The sequence below is a fragment of the Panulirus ornatus genome, chromosome 71 (genome assembly GCF_036320965.1).
Source record: "Panulirus ornatus isolate Po-2019 chromosome 71, ASM3632096v1, whole genome shotgun sequence".
Taxonomy (NCBI): Eukaryota; Metazoa; Arthropoda; class Malacostraca; order Decapoda; family Palinuridae; genus Panulirus; species Panulirus ornatus.
In genome coordinates this window covers 14,419,892-14,438,114 of record NC_092294.1, presented here as the reverse complement: position 1 = coordinate 14,438,114, position 18,223 = coordinate 14,419,892, and the positions used below count along the sequence as shown (strand labels likewise).

Below are 18,223 nucleotides of genomic sequence, written 5' to 3'. Positions count from 1 at the left end.
CCACACACGCAAATATACATACCTACACAGCTTTCCATGGTCTACCCCAGACGCTTCACATGCCTTGATTCAATCCACTGACAGCACGTCAGCCCCGGTATACCACATCACTCCAATTCACTCTATTCCTTGCCCTCCTTTCACCCTCCTGCATGTTCAGGCCCCGATCACACAAAATCTTTTTCACTCCATCTTTCCACCTCCAATTTGGTCTCCCTCTTCTCCTTGTTCCCTCCACCTCCGACACATATATCCTCTTGGTCAATCTTTCCTCACTCATCCTCTCCATGTGCCCAAACCACTTCAAAACACCCTCTTCTGCTCTCTCAACCACGCTCTTTTTATTTCCACACATCTCTCTTACCCTTACGTTACTCACTCGATCAAACCACCTCACACCACACACATATATATATATATATATATATATATATATATATATATATATATATATATATATATATATATATATATATATATATATATATTCGCCATTTCACACGTTTGCGAGGTAGCATTAAGAAAAGAGGACTGAGCCTTAGAGGGAATATCCTCACTTGGCCCCCTTCTCTGCTCCCCCTTTTTTTTTTTTTTTTTTGAAACGCAAAAGTAAAAGAAAGTATTTACCATTATATCAGAAACATCTGCTGAACACCTTCCAAATGTACCTAGATCTCCCAAAACCACATCTCTATTATGTGGAGCAGTTGGTCACAGTGGAATGGGTGAAGATTCTCTTGGAAGAACACAGAACCAGAGGAGTCTCGGATCAACCGTCACAGGATTTTGTATTGCAAGAAAACATTAGATTCATAGCATTCTAATGGGCACTCAGTGAGGAATGATATGTTCATAAGGGTGGCGAGACTGGATGTAGACAACATAAGCGGTCAGTCCGCAAAAGTGATTTCCAATTCGTGAAAAGTACAATAAACCAGATACATATAACAAAATACTGGTGCTGGTTAGAGTTGTGTGTGAGTGGAATATGCTGCCAAGTATCATTTTGAGCACAAGGGTATTTTCAAAATGGATAGATGCAAGAGTAGCATCTAAATAGGGATGCTATCTATCAGGAGCTGGTCTTGAGGATTAAACACACACACACTATAGTTTCCCGTTATACATAATACCTTGTTATACGTCATAACTTGCTATACGTCATACCTTGTTATACGTCATAACTTGCTATACGTCATACCTTGTAATACGTCATACCTTCATGTGGTAGAGTTTGAAACACATTGCAATAGAATTATGGTGGGAGAATTACCTTTTATTCATTATTCTGAGAGTTATAAGAGAATTCTATTTCTACAACTGGAACATCTAGTGATAAACAGGAAAGCCAATACAAGATAGAGGGAAAAACCTACAAAATAGCCATACAAAACATAAACCTAAACGAGTTATTCCAATGTAAGTTTAAAAAACATCAAATGTCATGTAAAAATAATGTGACATAAAGTTGACATTTCCTGCTAAAACAAACTCAAAAAGCTTCATCTGTAGCCATAATTTTTTTTTTTTGCAACAATATCAACATTACATCAGTCCAGCTACTAAGTTTAAACACCTAGCACTAAATAAATCTGGATCTTTCAACTATGGCTTGACACTAATGATTATATCATTACGTAATTATAGAAGTAAATGAGTTAATAAGCATTAAAATTACCATTACAATCATTCTAGATTACCTAAAAAAAATATATGAAAGGGAGAGAGTTAGCATGTGAAATATACATACTAGATTTTGTAGAGAAATAATATTATGACCTTAAACAGTGAAAGGGTAAAGGAGAGCATAGTGTTCTCCCTGAACACAACACAGATTAACACATATTCTCCCTAAACACACTACATGTAACATTTATTCTCCCTGAACACACTACATAAAACATATATCCTCAGGGGATCCATGGCCATGGTTATCATTTGTTGCATAAGCCATTTCCTCCGTTTGATGGATCATAGAGTGGTTGGGTCTTGTTCAATATACCATATATATATATATATATATATATATATATATATATATATATATATATATATATATATATATATATATATATACTCACTAAAAGAAGAAAGGTTCTTATCTTCAGCACAAAAAAAAAAAATTACTTTATATAGGTCAAAGCTCCTCCTTCACATCGTCACAATCAACTATCTCAGTCTTCACACATGGCTCAAGTAACAGTGCTATCCGGTTGTGGACAAGTGTTCATTTCACATATGTTAGTTTCTGCACCATTACCCACTCCATGTTCTCACTCCTGTAGGAGAACCAGACTTCTCTCCCGACACCTGGTCCTCAGACGTTTGCTGGAAGCGTATCATCCTACCACAATGACATTTCACTTAAATAAGAAGTGTGGCATGTCTGAGAAGCCCTGTGGGTAGAAGCCTCGACCAGAGTGGGTATATAAGAGAGGCTTCTCTCCCATGTGAAGGTTTACGTACAGCACTAAACTACGCACCTAAATGATGGTCCTCTGGCACTGTGAACGGTTGTAATGCTTTTCCCAAGTGTAAATACCTATGGGTCACAATAAATGGCTCCTCCAAGAGAAGGTCTTTCAGTCACTGTGAACACTAATGTAACTCTACCCCTGTACATTGTCCTGAAAGGGGAATCGAGTTCTACACTTGTGGGAGCCCATTTACTTAAACTTTCTCCATCATATACAAGTATTTAATCAAACTTCTGTAGGGTGTCCACTTTCACCATTTTCTTAAGTTAGATTCCAATCACCCAAACACTTACACTACAAAATCACTTCGATATATCTATTGTAACAAGATCATTGCTCAGTTTCATATGTCCTCTTGTTTGTTCTATTCTCGCATCATTTAAAGAACAGTTCACAGTGTCCATCCTAAAACTGGTATAAAAACTTAAAAGGATGTGATCAGGTCTCACCCCTTACTCTTCTTTCTTACAACATGGATACATTTAAAGACACTAACTACTTTCTGTAACTTAGTCTCCTTAAGTCTAGTACCATCTGTGCTCTCTCCTCTGGACCTTTTCTATTAGTTTCTTGTGCTTCCATAAGTTTGGTGACAAAACCTGAGAAGAGGTATTTTAGTTTACACCTAATGTACAATATCAGCAGCTTCTTATTCATGCACAGAGTACCTGAATGTCATTGTAATTCTGCCAGCTGATGATTTCTCTCCTATGGCAAGACTCTGTCATCAATCTAGGGACTGCCAAGTCCCTCTCATACAGAGTCCTGCAGCTTAATTCCTGCAACAGGAGATACTCTTATGTTTTTTCTGTGTCCCATCCTCATTACTTGACATTTAATGAGGTTTCATTTCATCAACCATGTATATATAGAGAGAGACCTCCTTTGGAGTTTTGTCTATGTCCCCTTGTAAGCTGATGCAGTCCACTTCACTTTTCACCTCCACCATGACCTTGTCCTCATCTGCAAACAGATAAGGTAAGAGTCCAAGCCTTTTGGGCATGTCATTTGCAGAGATGAAGAATAGCAAAGGTCCCAAAGCAGAACCCAGCGGTATGCCTTTGTTGATCTCAACCCATCTTGAGAAGACTCCTCTGAGTGGCGTTCCTCTGCTCCTTTTCGTCAATATAATTCATCCATCGGAGGCATCTCTTCCCCTCATTCCTGTCTGAAGATTTAGGCTTCTTTCCCACCCTTATGGGTGGTTAAAGGGTCAAATCATTTCTGGCCATCCATAACAAAAGACGATTCCCTCTCTCATAAAAATGCATGAGGGCCATTTGGTATGAACTGCTTTCCATAAAAGCATTTTGTCTCTCAGGTAGTTGCTCATCAGTGAGAGGTTATCCATTTGCTTTCTGATTGTCTTTTCCAATACTCAACAGACAACATGAGTCAGGGAGACTGGCCAACAGTTAAGGGCTGCATCCTAGTCTCCCTTTTCAAAGAGTTATGACATTTGGCCTCTCCCCTTCACTTGACGTTTTTTCTCAGTGGCATATTTTCGACTATTTCCAGTAGTCTGTCAAACTACATTTGTCAGAATGGCCAATGGTCCGGTGCAGCCTACCAGTCTGCTTTCTTAAGGAGAGTTATGACGTTTGACTTCTTCCCTTCACTTGACACTTTACCTTTGTACCTACTGACATTAATGATCCTTCCCAGTGTTGTCAAGCATTATCTGCACACATCTTCAGCAGATATAGAGACATCTTTCACCAGGACCATGAGCCTTATAGGGATCAAGACTCGAGCTTTATGTTTGTATTTTCTATGTATTTCAGTGCTTTCCAGTAGCTCCTACCCCATTCCATCTTATTGGTGCTGGGGCTACATTGTCCTCTTGTGGGAAAGCACTTATGAACTAGTCGTTCAGTTCTTTTAATATCACTTAAACTTGTCACCTGCTCTTTTGACAGAAGATTTCTGATTTCCTCCGTGAATTCACAGTAAAGTTGTGGGTTGTCCACTTGTCCTCCGTGTTCTTTTCAAAGTTTCTCTGTTCTTTATTTTCCTAGTATATTTGTTCCTTGTTCTTCTATACCTTACATATGGTTGTTGGTCTGGTATGCCACGTATAAACAAGCATATCACGAAGCTGCTTTACATTTTTTCATATCTTTTCTTGAATTACTCGTCCTTCTTTCTCAACTTTTATTCTGTATTTGAGGCCAGTGGAATCCATATTCCTACTTCTTGCTTGTAAAGTTCACAGATCCTTCCACCATTCCTCAAATTAAGTAATGAACGATAATGTTAAGTCCTGTGGAGTTTCTAGGACTATATCATGAACTATCCTGACTGCTCCTTCACTGCACATCACTTCACTATGCACATCTGGCCTACAGTTACTCATCCCATTATGGTATTTCCTGTAACTTAAAGCATCTGTTTTTAAGAGGGATAATCCTCCTCTTCTTTTATCTTCTCTTTGTCTCCTTGCTATCAAATATACCTCCATATCCAACTGGAGAGATCTAACCTCTGTAAGTCCTGCCTTCACAACTCCAACAATATCAAGTGCATTTACCCTACTTAGATCCCTAAAATTTCATCTACGTTGCCATTTACAGTTAGCCCTTTTGTATTTGTATACATTGCTGTTAGTCCAACATTCTTATGTTCAAAGTCCATGACCTCAGAGTGGTACTAGCAAGGGGACTCCATCCTCTTGCCTCATCTGATTTCTCCTAATTTTTGTCCTCTGACTACTCTCTCTCTCTCACTCTCTTCACCCTTGGCTTATTGTCTCCAATGAAGACCTTACTAAATCAACTCATGTTCTGAGGCTATTCACCTTCCTCAAGTACCTCCTGGCTATATGTAAATCCAAGCCAGGTACATCTGGTCATCATCTAATGTCTCTGCCATATCTACCAATTCTATCCCATTCCTTCTACCAGAGGAACTGTGTCTGGCAAGTCTGTATGATACATAAGTCTTTTAATCAATCTTCCTCCCAACCTCCTCCCATTTCTCTTTGTCTGGAACATGATTTTGCAGTCAAAAGATCATCACCTCCTGCTTCAATTATATTTCTCTTTTTTGGTTCTGTTGTCATCTGCTTCTTTACTGATTCCTTCAGTGTTTACATCGTCAGTTGTAATGTCTCTGGTTTTATTCAAATGGTCAGTTCCAGCACTGTATATATTCTCTGAGGGAAGGTCTTCAAGAACTGAACATTCATATGGATTCTCTCTTGTATGAAGAGTCATGTGCTGCACTGAAGTACTCCTCTGAAAAGTCTTTCAAAACTATAAACATTCATATAACTTCTCCCCTGTATGAAGAGTCATGTGTTGCACCAAACTAATGCTCTCAAGGGTTTTTTGGTACTGTGCCCAGTCGTAAGGTTTTTCTTCTGTATGAACAGACATGTGCTTCACTAAACGACTCCTCTGTGAGAAAGCCTTTGGGGACTGTGATGATTCGTAAGGCTTCTTTCCTGTATGAATACTCATGTGCCGAACTAAACTACTACTGTAGGGGAAGGTTTTCCGGCACTCTGGACATTCAAATGGTTTCTCGCCTGTATGGATAACCATATGCTTCATTAAATGTATCCTCTGGGAATAGCTCCTTTGGCAATGTAAGCATTCATAAGGCTTCTCTCCTGTGTGGACAGTCATGTGCCGCACTAAACTACTGTTGTAGGTGAAGGACTTTTGGCACTGTGAACATTCATATGGCTTCTCACTTTTATCAACTGTTGTGTGCTGCAATAAACCACCACTCTCTAAGGTCTTTGGGTACTGTGAAAATTCATGTGGCTTTTCCTCAGAATGAATGACCATGTGCTTTGCCAAATGACTCCTCTGGGAGAAAGTCTTCTGGCATTGAGAACATTCATAAGGCTTCGCACCCGTGTGTATGGCCATGTGCCGCACTAAACTACTACTGTATGAAAAGGTCTTTCCACACTGTAAACACTGATATGGTTTCTCTCCTGTATGACTGCTCATGTGCTCCACTAAATGTATCCTCTGGGAGTAGGACCTTTGACACTTTGGGCATTCATAGGGCTTCTCTCCAGAATGAATAGCCATGTGTTGTACTAAACTACTATTATACAAGAAGGTCTTTTGGCATTGTGGACATTCAAAAGGCTTCTCACCCGTATGAACTGCCATGTGCCTCACTAAACTGCTACTGTAAGAGAAGGTCTTTTTGCACTGTGAACACTGGTATGGCTTCTCGCCCGTATGACTATTCATGTGCTGCATTAAATGTATCCTCTGGGCATATGAACTCTGGCACTGTGTACATTTATAGGGCTTCTCTCCTGTATGAGCAGCCATGTGTCGTACTAAATCACTGTTATAAAAGAAGGTCTTCTGACACTGTGAACACTCATGAATCTTCTCTCTTGTAGGAACATTCATGTCCTGCAGGAAGTTTTTTTGGTCCTGTGAACATTCATTAGGATTTTCTGTGTGAATAAACATGTGCCTATCTAAATGACTCCTTTGATAGAAGGTCTTTTGGCAGAGAGAACATTTATAAGGCCTGAATCCTGTATGAGTAGTCATGTGCCGAACTAAACTACTGCTATAGGTGAATGTCTTCTGGCATTGTGAGCACTGATATGGCTTCTCTCCTGTGTGACTATTCATGTGCTGCATTAAATGTATTCTCTGGGAGTAAGTTCTTTGACACTGAGAACATTCATAGGGCCTCTCTCCTGTATGAATAGTCATGTGACGCACCAAGTCACTATTGAACAAGAATGACTTTTGGCACTGTGAACATTTATATGGTTTCTCTCTTTTATCCACAGTTATGTGCTGCATTAAACTGCTGTTTTCAAATATACTTGGGTACTGTAAACATTCATGCGGCTTTTGTTCTGTATGAACATACATGTGCTTCACTAGATGACTTCTCTGGGAAAAGGTCTTATGGCACAGGGGACATTCAAAAGGTTTCTCTCCTGTGTGAGTAGCCATGTGCCGCACTAAATTACTACTAAATGAGAAGGTCTTTTGGCATTGAGAACACTGATATGGTTTCTCTCCAGTATGACTGTTCATGTGCTCCATCAAATGTATTCTCTGAGAGTAAGTCCTTTTACACTGTGGACATTCATAGGGCTTCTCTCCTGTGTGGATATTCATGTGTTGTTCTAAACTACTATTATACAGGAAGGTTTTATGACACTGTGGGCATTCATAAGGCTTCTCGCCTGTGTGCATTGTCATGTGCCGCACTAAACTACTGCTATAGGAGAACGTCTTTTGGCAATGTGAACACTGATAAGGTTTCTCTCCTGTATGACTGTTCATGTGCTCCACTAAATGTATCCTCTGGGAATAAGACCTTTGACACTGGGAACATTTATGGGGCTTCTCTCCTGTATGAGTGGTCATATGTCGCACTAAGTCACTATTATAAATGAAGGTCTTTTGACACTGTGGACATGCATGCAGTTTCTCTCTTGTATGAACAGTCATGTGCTGCACGAAACTACTGCTCTCGAAGGGCTTTTCGTACTGTGAATAATCATGTGGACTTCCTCCTGTATGAATTGACATATGCTTCACCAAATGACTCCTTTGAGAAAAGGCCTTTTGGCATTGTGGACATTCATAAGGCTTCTCACCTGTATGAGTTGTCATATGCCGCACCAAACTACTACTATAGTTGAAAGTCTTCGGGCACTGTGAACAATGATATGGTTTCTTTCCTGTATGACTATTCATGTGCTCCACTAAATGTATCCTTTGCGAGTAGGTCCTTTGACACTGTGAACATTCATAGGGCTTCTCTCTCGTATGAGTAGTTATGTGCCGCACTAAATCACTACTGTACAAGAAAGCATTCTGGCACTGTGAACACTGATACGGTTTCTCTCTTGCATGAACACCTATTTGCTGCACGATGTTACTACCGTCGAGGGACTTTGGGTATTGTAAACAATCATGTGGCTTTTCTCCTGTGTGAACAGACGTGTGTTGCATTAAATGACTCCTCTGGGAAAAGGTCTTTTTGCACTGTGGACATTCAAAAGGTTTCTCTCCTGTATGAACGGTCATATGCCGCATTAAACTACTCCTATATGGGAAGGTCTTTTGACACTGTGAACATTTATATGGCTTCTCTCCAGAATGATTACTCATGTGCCTCAACAGATCACTCCGACCAGGGAAAAGCTTTTGACACAATGAACATTCAAACCGTTTCTCACCGATGTGTATATCCATGTGCCTTCAGAGATGACAGTGTTGAGTAAAGCGTTTCCAATACTTTAAACAACAAAGGGAGTTCTTATCCATGTGTAAAAGGATATGCCAACTGATGGAATTATCATTCAAAGATGTTCTGCTGTAACTAACATATCACTCTTTTGTCCCCCCATACGCCATCATGTAAAACAACAACACTGGAGCCCACAATAATGCCAGATGGTCAGCAGGTGTACACCAGAGGTGGAGTGAATGGCCCCAACCTACTCCAGGTCACTTAGGGCCAACTGTTCTGAGATCAATGGCTCAAAGCTGTAATGGCAGAGAATAATTGTAGCAACCTCTGGCCACACTTTCCCCCTGCCTAGTCAGGTTACATGAGCCAAATGTCCACACACACAGTACCCCTCACCTACATGGTGGAGCATGTAATCCTCCAACCTGACATAAACTGCTGAATATACCAGTTACCTTGGTTCACAGTCTATATTCCTTTTCACTTACCTACACTCCTAACTTCACCATTTAGCGTTGTCTCCTTGTGCACTCTGAAGCTGATGCCACACTTTGGTGCACTGTTAATCTGTTGCTTCCGTCTGTTCTCGATCACTGTCGACAATAACTTACATCTGTAAGTCTAATTCTAGAATCACTCACCAAACATTTTCTAAAAAATACAAGAGAATCAACTCTCAGAGATAAGGATAAGCTTGAACACCTCACTCTCCATGTATAATACTGCAGCCCAGAATCCACATTGGGATTAGTGATATGAAGTTAACTAGGCATTGACGAGTCTTGAATAATGACACTCCATCATTGGGACAACCTGACCTCCAGGTAGAGAGGGAGAACTTCTTAAGACACTACACAAAATCAAAACACATATTTCAGTATCTTGGGCATGCGAAGACTAATTTTACTACTGATCAACTACAATCCTGGCCATTGGGGGGAACACAATAGTAATAACAAATTGGAGAAAGTAGTGTGGAAAGCCGTGTGGTACTGACAGCTACAGTCCTTAAAACAAAGAAATCTTTACTTAGATGCTTCTGATGTTCTTATGGCCAGATTCACTGTTATGCCTCTGTCTCTTTCCTGTTATCAATGTATATACTTTTACTACCACTGCTTCTTCCACTGCTGCTGATGTCCTGCCATTATAATCTTCATTAACGATGCTGCCTCAGTATTTTGCAGTGGTTTACAACTTGCAAAGTTCTTCCTGTCGAGAGTCTCTCCATCCTGTCACTGTTACAATTCATTCTAGTGGCAGTTTGTCACTCAGGTAGAGCTTGGAGGCAAATATCAAGCTCTTGTGCTGAACATAGAGAGCTGCCAACAGTAAGAAAGCAATTATTAGCATTCAATTTGTTCAAGGCACTACAGAGGAGACTCTTAAAAAGAATCAAGGGCTGTCAACAGGGTTAGGATGAGAATTCTATACACACGAAATACAGCATACCAACATGAGAAGATCGTCAACATACAGAGCCCACACCTAAATTTATCTTATGATGTCAACATTCTACAAGGCTGAGATCCTTATACAAGACCCTGTTGATCTTCAACACCAAAGCCTTACAATATACAGATGTACACAAATCAAATTCTGATGCCATACAAACATGAGATCCCTTTGGAGTGTTAATGTTACATAAACCTCAACATATAAAGTAGATAATATATGGTCACCAAACTTTTAGAGTCTTTAAGATGTGTAGAGACATATTATACCAAATAGGGACTACACACAGATCAAATCAGTAATATAAATCAATAGTACATAAAGAGCAAACTCCATACATCAAATGTATAAGATATATGAACTTAAAAAAAGAGAAACATACAGAGGAGATGATATACATAGATCAAAGCCTTAATTTCACATGTTAACATCATAGTTTCATACGCATTGTAAAATACAGAAATCATAAAATTGGTAATCATGCATACAGCCCTAGGAGCACTTCCATAGGGCTCCTCCAACTTCAAAGCTGTGTTACGATCAGTAGCTGGGAATGGGTGGACTTCATCGGAGTGAAGAATTCCTTGACAAAACTGTACCCTCATGAGGGTATAGTTCACAAATGCCTCATCAGTAGTACATAACAATATATAAAGATCAGATCAGTGTTACCCGACTCTGACTGTTAGCGGTTACATTGTGTAGAATTCCTCTACAGCAAGACTCTTATCATCATAAATGGAAAGAGGTGAAGCCTTGTCTTCCTCACTCCAGAGGAGGCCATCATTTCCCTGCTCTTGAGTGGAACATTATAGCTGTGGGAGCCCCGTAAAAGGGGGTACTGGCAAAATACTAATAGTAATAACAATAATAATAATAATAACAATAATAATGATAATAGAAATACTAATAATAGGCATAATGAATAATATATTTATTATCAATATTATCATTACCATAATCATCATCATGCTGGTAAACATATATTTTACACTTTATCACTGTTTCCCGCATTAGTGAGGTAGCATCTGGAAAAGACAAAGAAAGGCCATAACTACTCACATCCATTCTCTAGCTTTCATATATATATATATATATATATATATATATATATATATATATATATATATATATATATATATATATATACACATATTATTTATTTATATCTATTCATTTTGCTTTGTCGCTGTCTCCCGCGTTTGCGAGGTAGTTCAAGGAAACAGACGAAAGAATGGCCCAACCCACCCACATACACATGTATATACATACACGTCCACACACGCAAATATACATACCTATACATCTCAATGTATACGTATATATACACACATAGACATATACATATATACACATGTACATAATTCATACTGTCTGCCTTTATTCATTCCCATCGCCACCTCGCCACACATGGAAAAACAACCCCTTCCCCCCTCATGAGTGCAAGGTAGCGCTAGGAAAAGACAACAAAGGCCACATCCGTTCACACTCAGTCTCTAGCTGTAATGTAATAATGCACCGAAACCACAGCCCCCTTTCAACATCCAGGCCCCACAGAAATTTCCATGGTTTCCCCAGACGCTTCACATGCCCTGGTTCAATCCACTGACAGCACGTCGACCCCGGTATACCACATGGTTCCAATTCACTCTATTCCTTGAATGCCTTTCACCCTCCTACATGTTCAGGCCCTGATCACTCAAAATCTTTTTCACTCCATCTTTCCACCTCCAATTTGGTCTCCCACTTCTCCTCATTCCCTTCACCTCTGACACATATATCCTCTTGGTCAATCTTTCCTCACTCATTCTCTCCATGTGACCAAACCATTTCAAAACACCCTCTTCTTCTCTCTCAACCACACTCTTTTTATTTCCACACATCTCTCTTACCCTTACATTACTTACTTGATCAAACCACCTCACACCACATATTGTCCCCAAACATCTCATTTCCAGCACATCCACCCTCCTGCGCACAGCTTTATCCATAGCCCACGCCTCGCAACCATACAACATTGTTGGAACCACTATTCCTTCAAACATACCCACTTTTGCTTTCCGAGATAGTGTTCTCGACTTCCAAACATTCTTCAAGGCTCCCAGAATTTTCGCCCCCTCCCCCACCCTATGATTCACTTCCGCTTCCATGGTTCAATCCGCAGCCAGATCCACTCCCAGATATCTAAAACACTTTACTTCCTCCAGTTTTTCTCCATTCAAACTTACCTCCCAACTGACTTGACCCTCAACCCTACTGTACCTAATAACCTTGCTCTTATTCACATTTACTCTCAACTTTCTTCTTTCACACACTACCAAATTCAGTCACCAGCTTCTGCAGTTTCTCACATGAATCAGCCACCAGCGCTGTATCATCAGCGAACAACAAATGACTCACTTCCCAAGCTCTCTCATCCACGACAGACTGCATACTTGCCCCTCTTTCCAAAACTTTTGCATTCACCTCCCTAACAACCCCATATATATATATATATATATATATATATATATATATATATATATATATATATATATATATATATATAAATATATATATCTTTTTTTTTTTTTATACCTCGTCGCTGTCTCCCGCGTTTGCGAGGTAGCGCAAGGAAACAGACGAAAGAAATGGCACAACCCACCCCCATACACAATGTACATACGCACACGCCCACACACGCAAATATACATACCTATACATCTCAATGTACACATATATATACACGCACAGACACATACATATATACCCATGCACACAATTCACACTGCCTGCTCCTATTCATTCCCATCGCCACCTCGCCACACATGGAATACCATCCCCCTCCCCCCTCATGTGTGCGAGGCAGCACAAGGAAAAGACAACAAAGGCCCCATTCGTTCACACTCAGTCTCCAGCTGTCACGCAATAATGCCCGAAACCACATCTCCCTTTCCACATCCAGGCCCCACACAACTTTCCATGGTTTACCCCAGACGCTTCACATGCCCTGATTCAATCCACTGACAGCACGTCAACCCCGGTATACCACATCGATCCAATTCACTCTATTCCTTGCCCTCCTTTCACCCTCCTGCATGTTCAGGCCCCGATCACTCAAAATCTTTTTCACTCCATCTTTCCACCTCCAATTTGGTCTCCCACTTCTCCTCGTTCCCTCCACCTCCGACACATATATCCTCTTGGTCAATCTTTCCTCACTCATTCTCTCCATGTGCCCAAACCATTTCAAAACACCCTCTTCTGCTCTCTCAACCACACTCTTTTTATTTCCACACATCTCCCTTACCCTTACATTACTTACTCGATCAAACCACCTCACACCACATTGTCCTCAAACATCTCATTTCCAGCACATCCACCCTCCTCTGCACAACTCTATCTATAGCCCACGCCTCGCAACCATTGCTGGAACCACTATTCCTTCAAACATACCCATTTTTGCTTTCCGAGATAATGTTTTCGACTTCCAAACATTCTTCAAGGCTCCCAGGACTTTTGCCCCCTCCCCCACCCTATGATTCACTTCCGCTTCCATGGTTCCATCCGCTGCCAGATCCACTCCCAGATATCTAAAACACTTTACTTCCTCCAGTTTTTCTCCATTCAAACTTACCTCCCAATTGACTTGACCCTCAACCCCACTGTACCTAATAACCTTGCTCTTATTCACATTTACTCTTAACTTTCTTCTTTCACACACTTTACCAAACTCAGTCACCAGCTTCTGCAGTTTCTCACATGAATCAGCCACCAGCGCTGTATCGTCAGCGAACAACAACTGACTCACTTCCCAAGCTCTCTCATCCCCAACAGACTGCATACTTGCCCCTCTTTCCAAAACTCTTGCATTCACCTCCCTAACAACCCCATCCATAAACAAATTAAACAACCATGGAGACATCACACACCCCTGCCGCAAACCTACATTCACTGAGAACCAATCACTTTCCTCTCCTCCTACACGTACACATGCCTTACATCCTCAATAAAAACTTTTCACTGCTTCTAACAACTTGCCTCCCACACCATATACTCTTAGTACCTTCCACAGAGCATCTCTATCAACTCTATCATATGCCTTCTCCAGATCCATAAATGCTACATACAAATCCATTTGCTTTTCTAAGTATTTCTCATGCATTCTTCAAAGCAAACACCTGATCCACACATCCTCGACCACTTCTGAAACCACACTGCTCTTCCTCAATATATATATATATATATATATATATATATATATATATATATATATATATATATATATATATGTATATGTTTTAATCGAGGATGTAAGGCATGAGTACGTGTAGGAGGAGAGGAAAGTGATTGGTTCTCAGTGAATGTAGGTTTGCGGCAGTGGTGTGTGATGTCTCCATGGTTGTTTAATTTGTTTATGGATGGGGTTGTTAGGGAGGTGAATGCAAGAGTTTTGGAAAGAGGGGCAAGTATGAAGTCTGTTGGGGATGAGAGAGCTTAGGAAGTGAGTCAGTTGTTGTTCGCTGATGATACAGCGCTGGTGGCTGATTCATGTGAGAAACTGCAGAAGCTGGTGACTGAGTTTGGTAAAGTGTGTGAAAGAAGAAAGTTAAGAGTAAATGTGAATAAGAGCAAGGTAATTAGGTACAGTAGGGTTGAGGGTCAAGTCAATTGGGAGGTAAGTTTGAATGGAGAAAAACTGGAGGAAGTAAAGTGTTTTAGATATCTGGGAGTGGATCTGGCAACGGATGGAACCATGGAAGCGGAAGTGGATCATAGGATGGGGGAGGGGGCGAAAATCCTGGGAGCCTTGAAGAATGTTTGGAAGTCGAGAACATTATCTCGGAAAGCAAAAATGGGTATGTTTGAAGGAATAGTGGTTCCAACAATGTTGTATGGTTGTGAGGCATGGGCTATGGATAGAGTTGTGCAGAGGAGGGTGGATGTGCTGGAAATGAGATGTTTGAGGACAATGTGTGGTGTGAGGTGGTTTGATCGAGTAAGTAATGTAAGGGTAAGAGAGATGTGTGGAAATAAAAAGAGTGTGGTTGAGAGAGCAGAAGAGGGTGTTTTGAAATGGTTTGGGCACATGGAGAGAATGAGTGAGGAAAGATTGACCAAGAAGATATATGTGTCGGAGGTAGAGGGAACGAGGAGAAGTGGGAGACCAAATTGGAGGTGGAAAGATGGAGTGAAAAAGATTTTGTATGATCGGGGCCTGAACATGCAGGAGGGTGAAAGGAGGGCAAGGAATAGAGTGAATTGGATCGATGTGGTATACTGGGGTTGACGTGCTGTCAGTGGATTGAACCAGGGCATGTGAAGCGTCTGGGGTAAACCATGGAAAGCTGTGTAGGTATGTATATTTGCATGTGTGGACGTATGTATATACATGTGTATGGGGGTGGGTTGTGCCATTTCTTTCGTCTGTTTCCTTGTGCTACCTCGCAAACGCGGGAGACAGCGACAAAGCAAAAAAAAAAAATATATATATATATATATATATATATATATATATATATATATATATATATATATATATATATATATATATGGGAAATTATATGGGATGGTATTGATTGAGAAGGTAAAGGCATGTACAGAGCTTCAGATTGGGGTAGAGCAGTGTGGTTTCAGAAGTGGTAGAGGATGTGTGGATCAGGTGTTTGCTTTGAAGAATGTATGTGGGAAATACTTAGAAAACAAATGGACTTGTATGTAGCATTTATGGATCTGGGGAAGGCATATGATAGAGTTGATAGAGATGCTCAGTGGAGGTAAGTTGCTAGAAACAGTGAAAAGTCTTTATCAAGGATGTACGGCATAAGTATGAGTTGGAAGAGAGGAAAGTGACTGGTTCCCAGTGAATGTTGGTTTGTGGCAGGGGTACATGATGTCTCCATGGTTGTTTAAGTTGTTTATGGATGGGCTTGTTAGGAAGGTGAATGTAAGAGTTTTAGAAAGAGGGGCAAGTATGCAGTCTGTTGTGGATGAGAGGACTTGGGAAGCGAGTCAGTTGTTGTCTGCTGATGATACAGCGCTGGTGGCTGATTCGGGTGAGAAACTGCAGAAGTTGGTGATAGAGTTTGGTAAAGTGTATAAGCAGTGACCCTGCACATTATAGGTAGACTGTTGGATGACCTTGGTGAAGAGGAGCACCTACAATATGTGTCAGTTGGCGAAGAGGGTGAAGAGGAACAACAATGTAGAAATGTGGAGAAATAAGTAAATTAGTGATTTCAGTGGGATTATGTAAGAAGTGAGGTCAGCACAGGATCCCAACCCTACTACACTCAGGTCTGAACTTTCTTAAAGTCAAGAGGACATTATAAAACAACTGCACCTAATTTCGCCTTTATGCAACTCTGGGGTGATACAGTATTTTTGTAACAATTGACATGTAAAGAGCTAAAATATTTCTAAAGAAAAACACCTCTAATGTCCTTAGCACACATTTTCTCTAGGTACAAAAAGGTACAATAATTTTGAATGTCTTCAAGTAATTCACCACCAATGCTATGACTCTGTATGATACAAAAGTAGAATGTGACATCAAGTTCAAGATAAAGAGACATAGAATCCTTCAATGTTCTTCCCAAACATGCCAACCAATTTTCCTTCTCATGCTGATATTTAGATTAAAATGTGTAATATTCATATTATAAACATTTCATTATATTTAAACCCAATGCTGGGAATGTGTATGTATCATGAGTGCAGTGTGAAAACAAATTAAACTAAAAGAAAGAAACTACATAAATTGCTCAGGTCTTAAATGTAACTATGATACAAACGTAAATTGGTGAATTATTCTATGGGTAATTTACCACCTTAAACACTTATAAGAAATACTAAACCGAAGAAAAGGTAAAGTAACAGTTTGACCAAGCACCAAAACTTCCTTTGCATATTGTGTGATTTTGTTCTGCAGTGGTAGTGTAGTGTTTAGAGCATTGCATAAACACAGCGGAGTGTGATTCACAGCATCGTATTTCATTTTACAATACTCTGTAAGGAGATAGTATTGAGAGTTATAAGAATCACAGAAAATGTGACTTTAACATAACAGTAAGGTTAAACACCAGCTGAAAATCAAGACAACCTATGAAAAACTCATCCAACCTCCCCTAATGGCCGAGATATACAACAGATACACATAAACATTGCTACAGTCTGCTGCTGAGTACTGCATGGAATGGATGCTTGTGGGGGGAGTTTAAGCAGTAGTGCAAACAGTCACTTGGTGTGTTTGTTGGCATTCATTGGCAGTTGAAAAAATTTCATTTAAGGGTATATCTGAAATATTTTGACTAGAATATCAAAAATCAAAATTCTTAGTTGTTGGGGAGATAAGGTTTTCAAGAGGTGCTGTTAGCTTTATATATGCATTTCACATTAGTTCATGATAACTAATCCTAAATTTGCCCTGATATTCATAACCCTCACTATTATCACCTTACTCAAAATCATGTGAAATGCTCTAAATTAAACCCAAAAGATTTTTTTTTCATTTTAATTACTGTGCTACAATTGGAAAACAGAATTACTTAATACCCAAGCATAGTTTCAATGCACACCTAAACTTGTAAATTACTTAAAACCTAACCTAACCTTCCCTAGCAGCAGATATTTATGACAGAATATCTTTTCTATACTTGATTGCCATTTCCCACGTTAGTGTGGCAGCACCAGGAACAGACGAAGAAAGGTCACATCCGCTAACATCCATTCTCTACATGCCATGTGCAGTGCACCAAACCACAGCTCCCTATTCACAATCAAGCCCCACAGACCTTTCCATGATTTACCACAGACGCTTCACATGTCCCAGTTCAGTCCACTGACAGGATGTCAACCCCAGTATACACATCATTCCAGTTCACTCTATCAGTGCATGCCTTTCACCCTCCTGCATGTTCAGGCCCTAATCTCTCAAAATCTTTTTACACAATCCTTCCATCCCCAATCTGATCTCCCTGTTCCCTCCACTTCTGATACATATATCCTCTTTGTCGTACTTTCCTCAATCATTCTCCACATGTCCATACCATTTCAGCACATCCTCTACTGCTCTCTCAACCACACTCTTTTAATTACCACATATCTCTCTTACC

At 40.1% G+C, this 18,223-nt stretch overlaps 1 protein-coding gene across 1 annotated transcript in view; it reads right to left on the bottom strand.

Annotated features, from left to right (window-relative positions):
• Positions 1 to 1,250: 1,250 nt before the first annotated feature.
• LOC139747928 (uncharacterized) overlaps positions 1,251 to 18,223 on the bottom strand; it is a 35,693-nt gene continuing 18,720 nt past the window's right edge. The window contains exon 2 of the mRNA XM_071660415.1: positions 1,251 to 9,997. Within this exon, the coding sequence (XP_071516516.1) occupies positions 5,732 to 8,677 (2,946 nt within the window). The 5' untranslated portion in view covers positions 8,678 to 9,997 and the 3' untranslated portion in view covers positions 1,251 to 5,731. The remainder of the gene's footprint in view (positions 9,998 to 18,223) is intronic.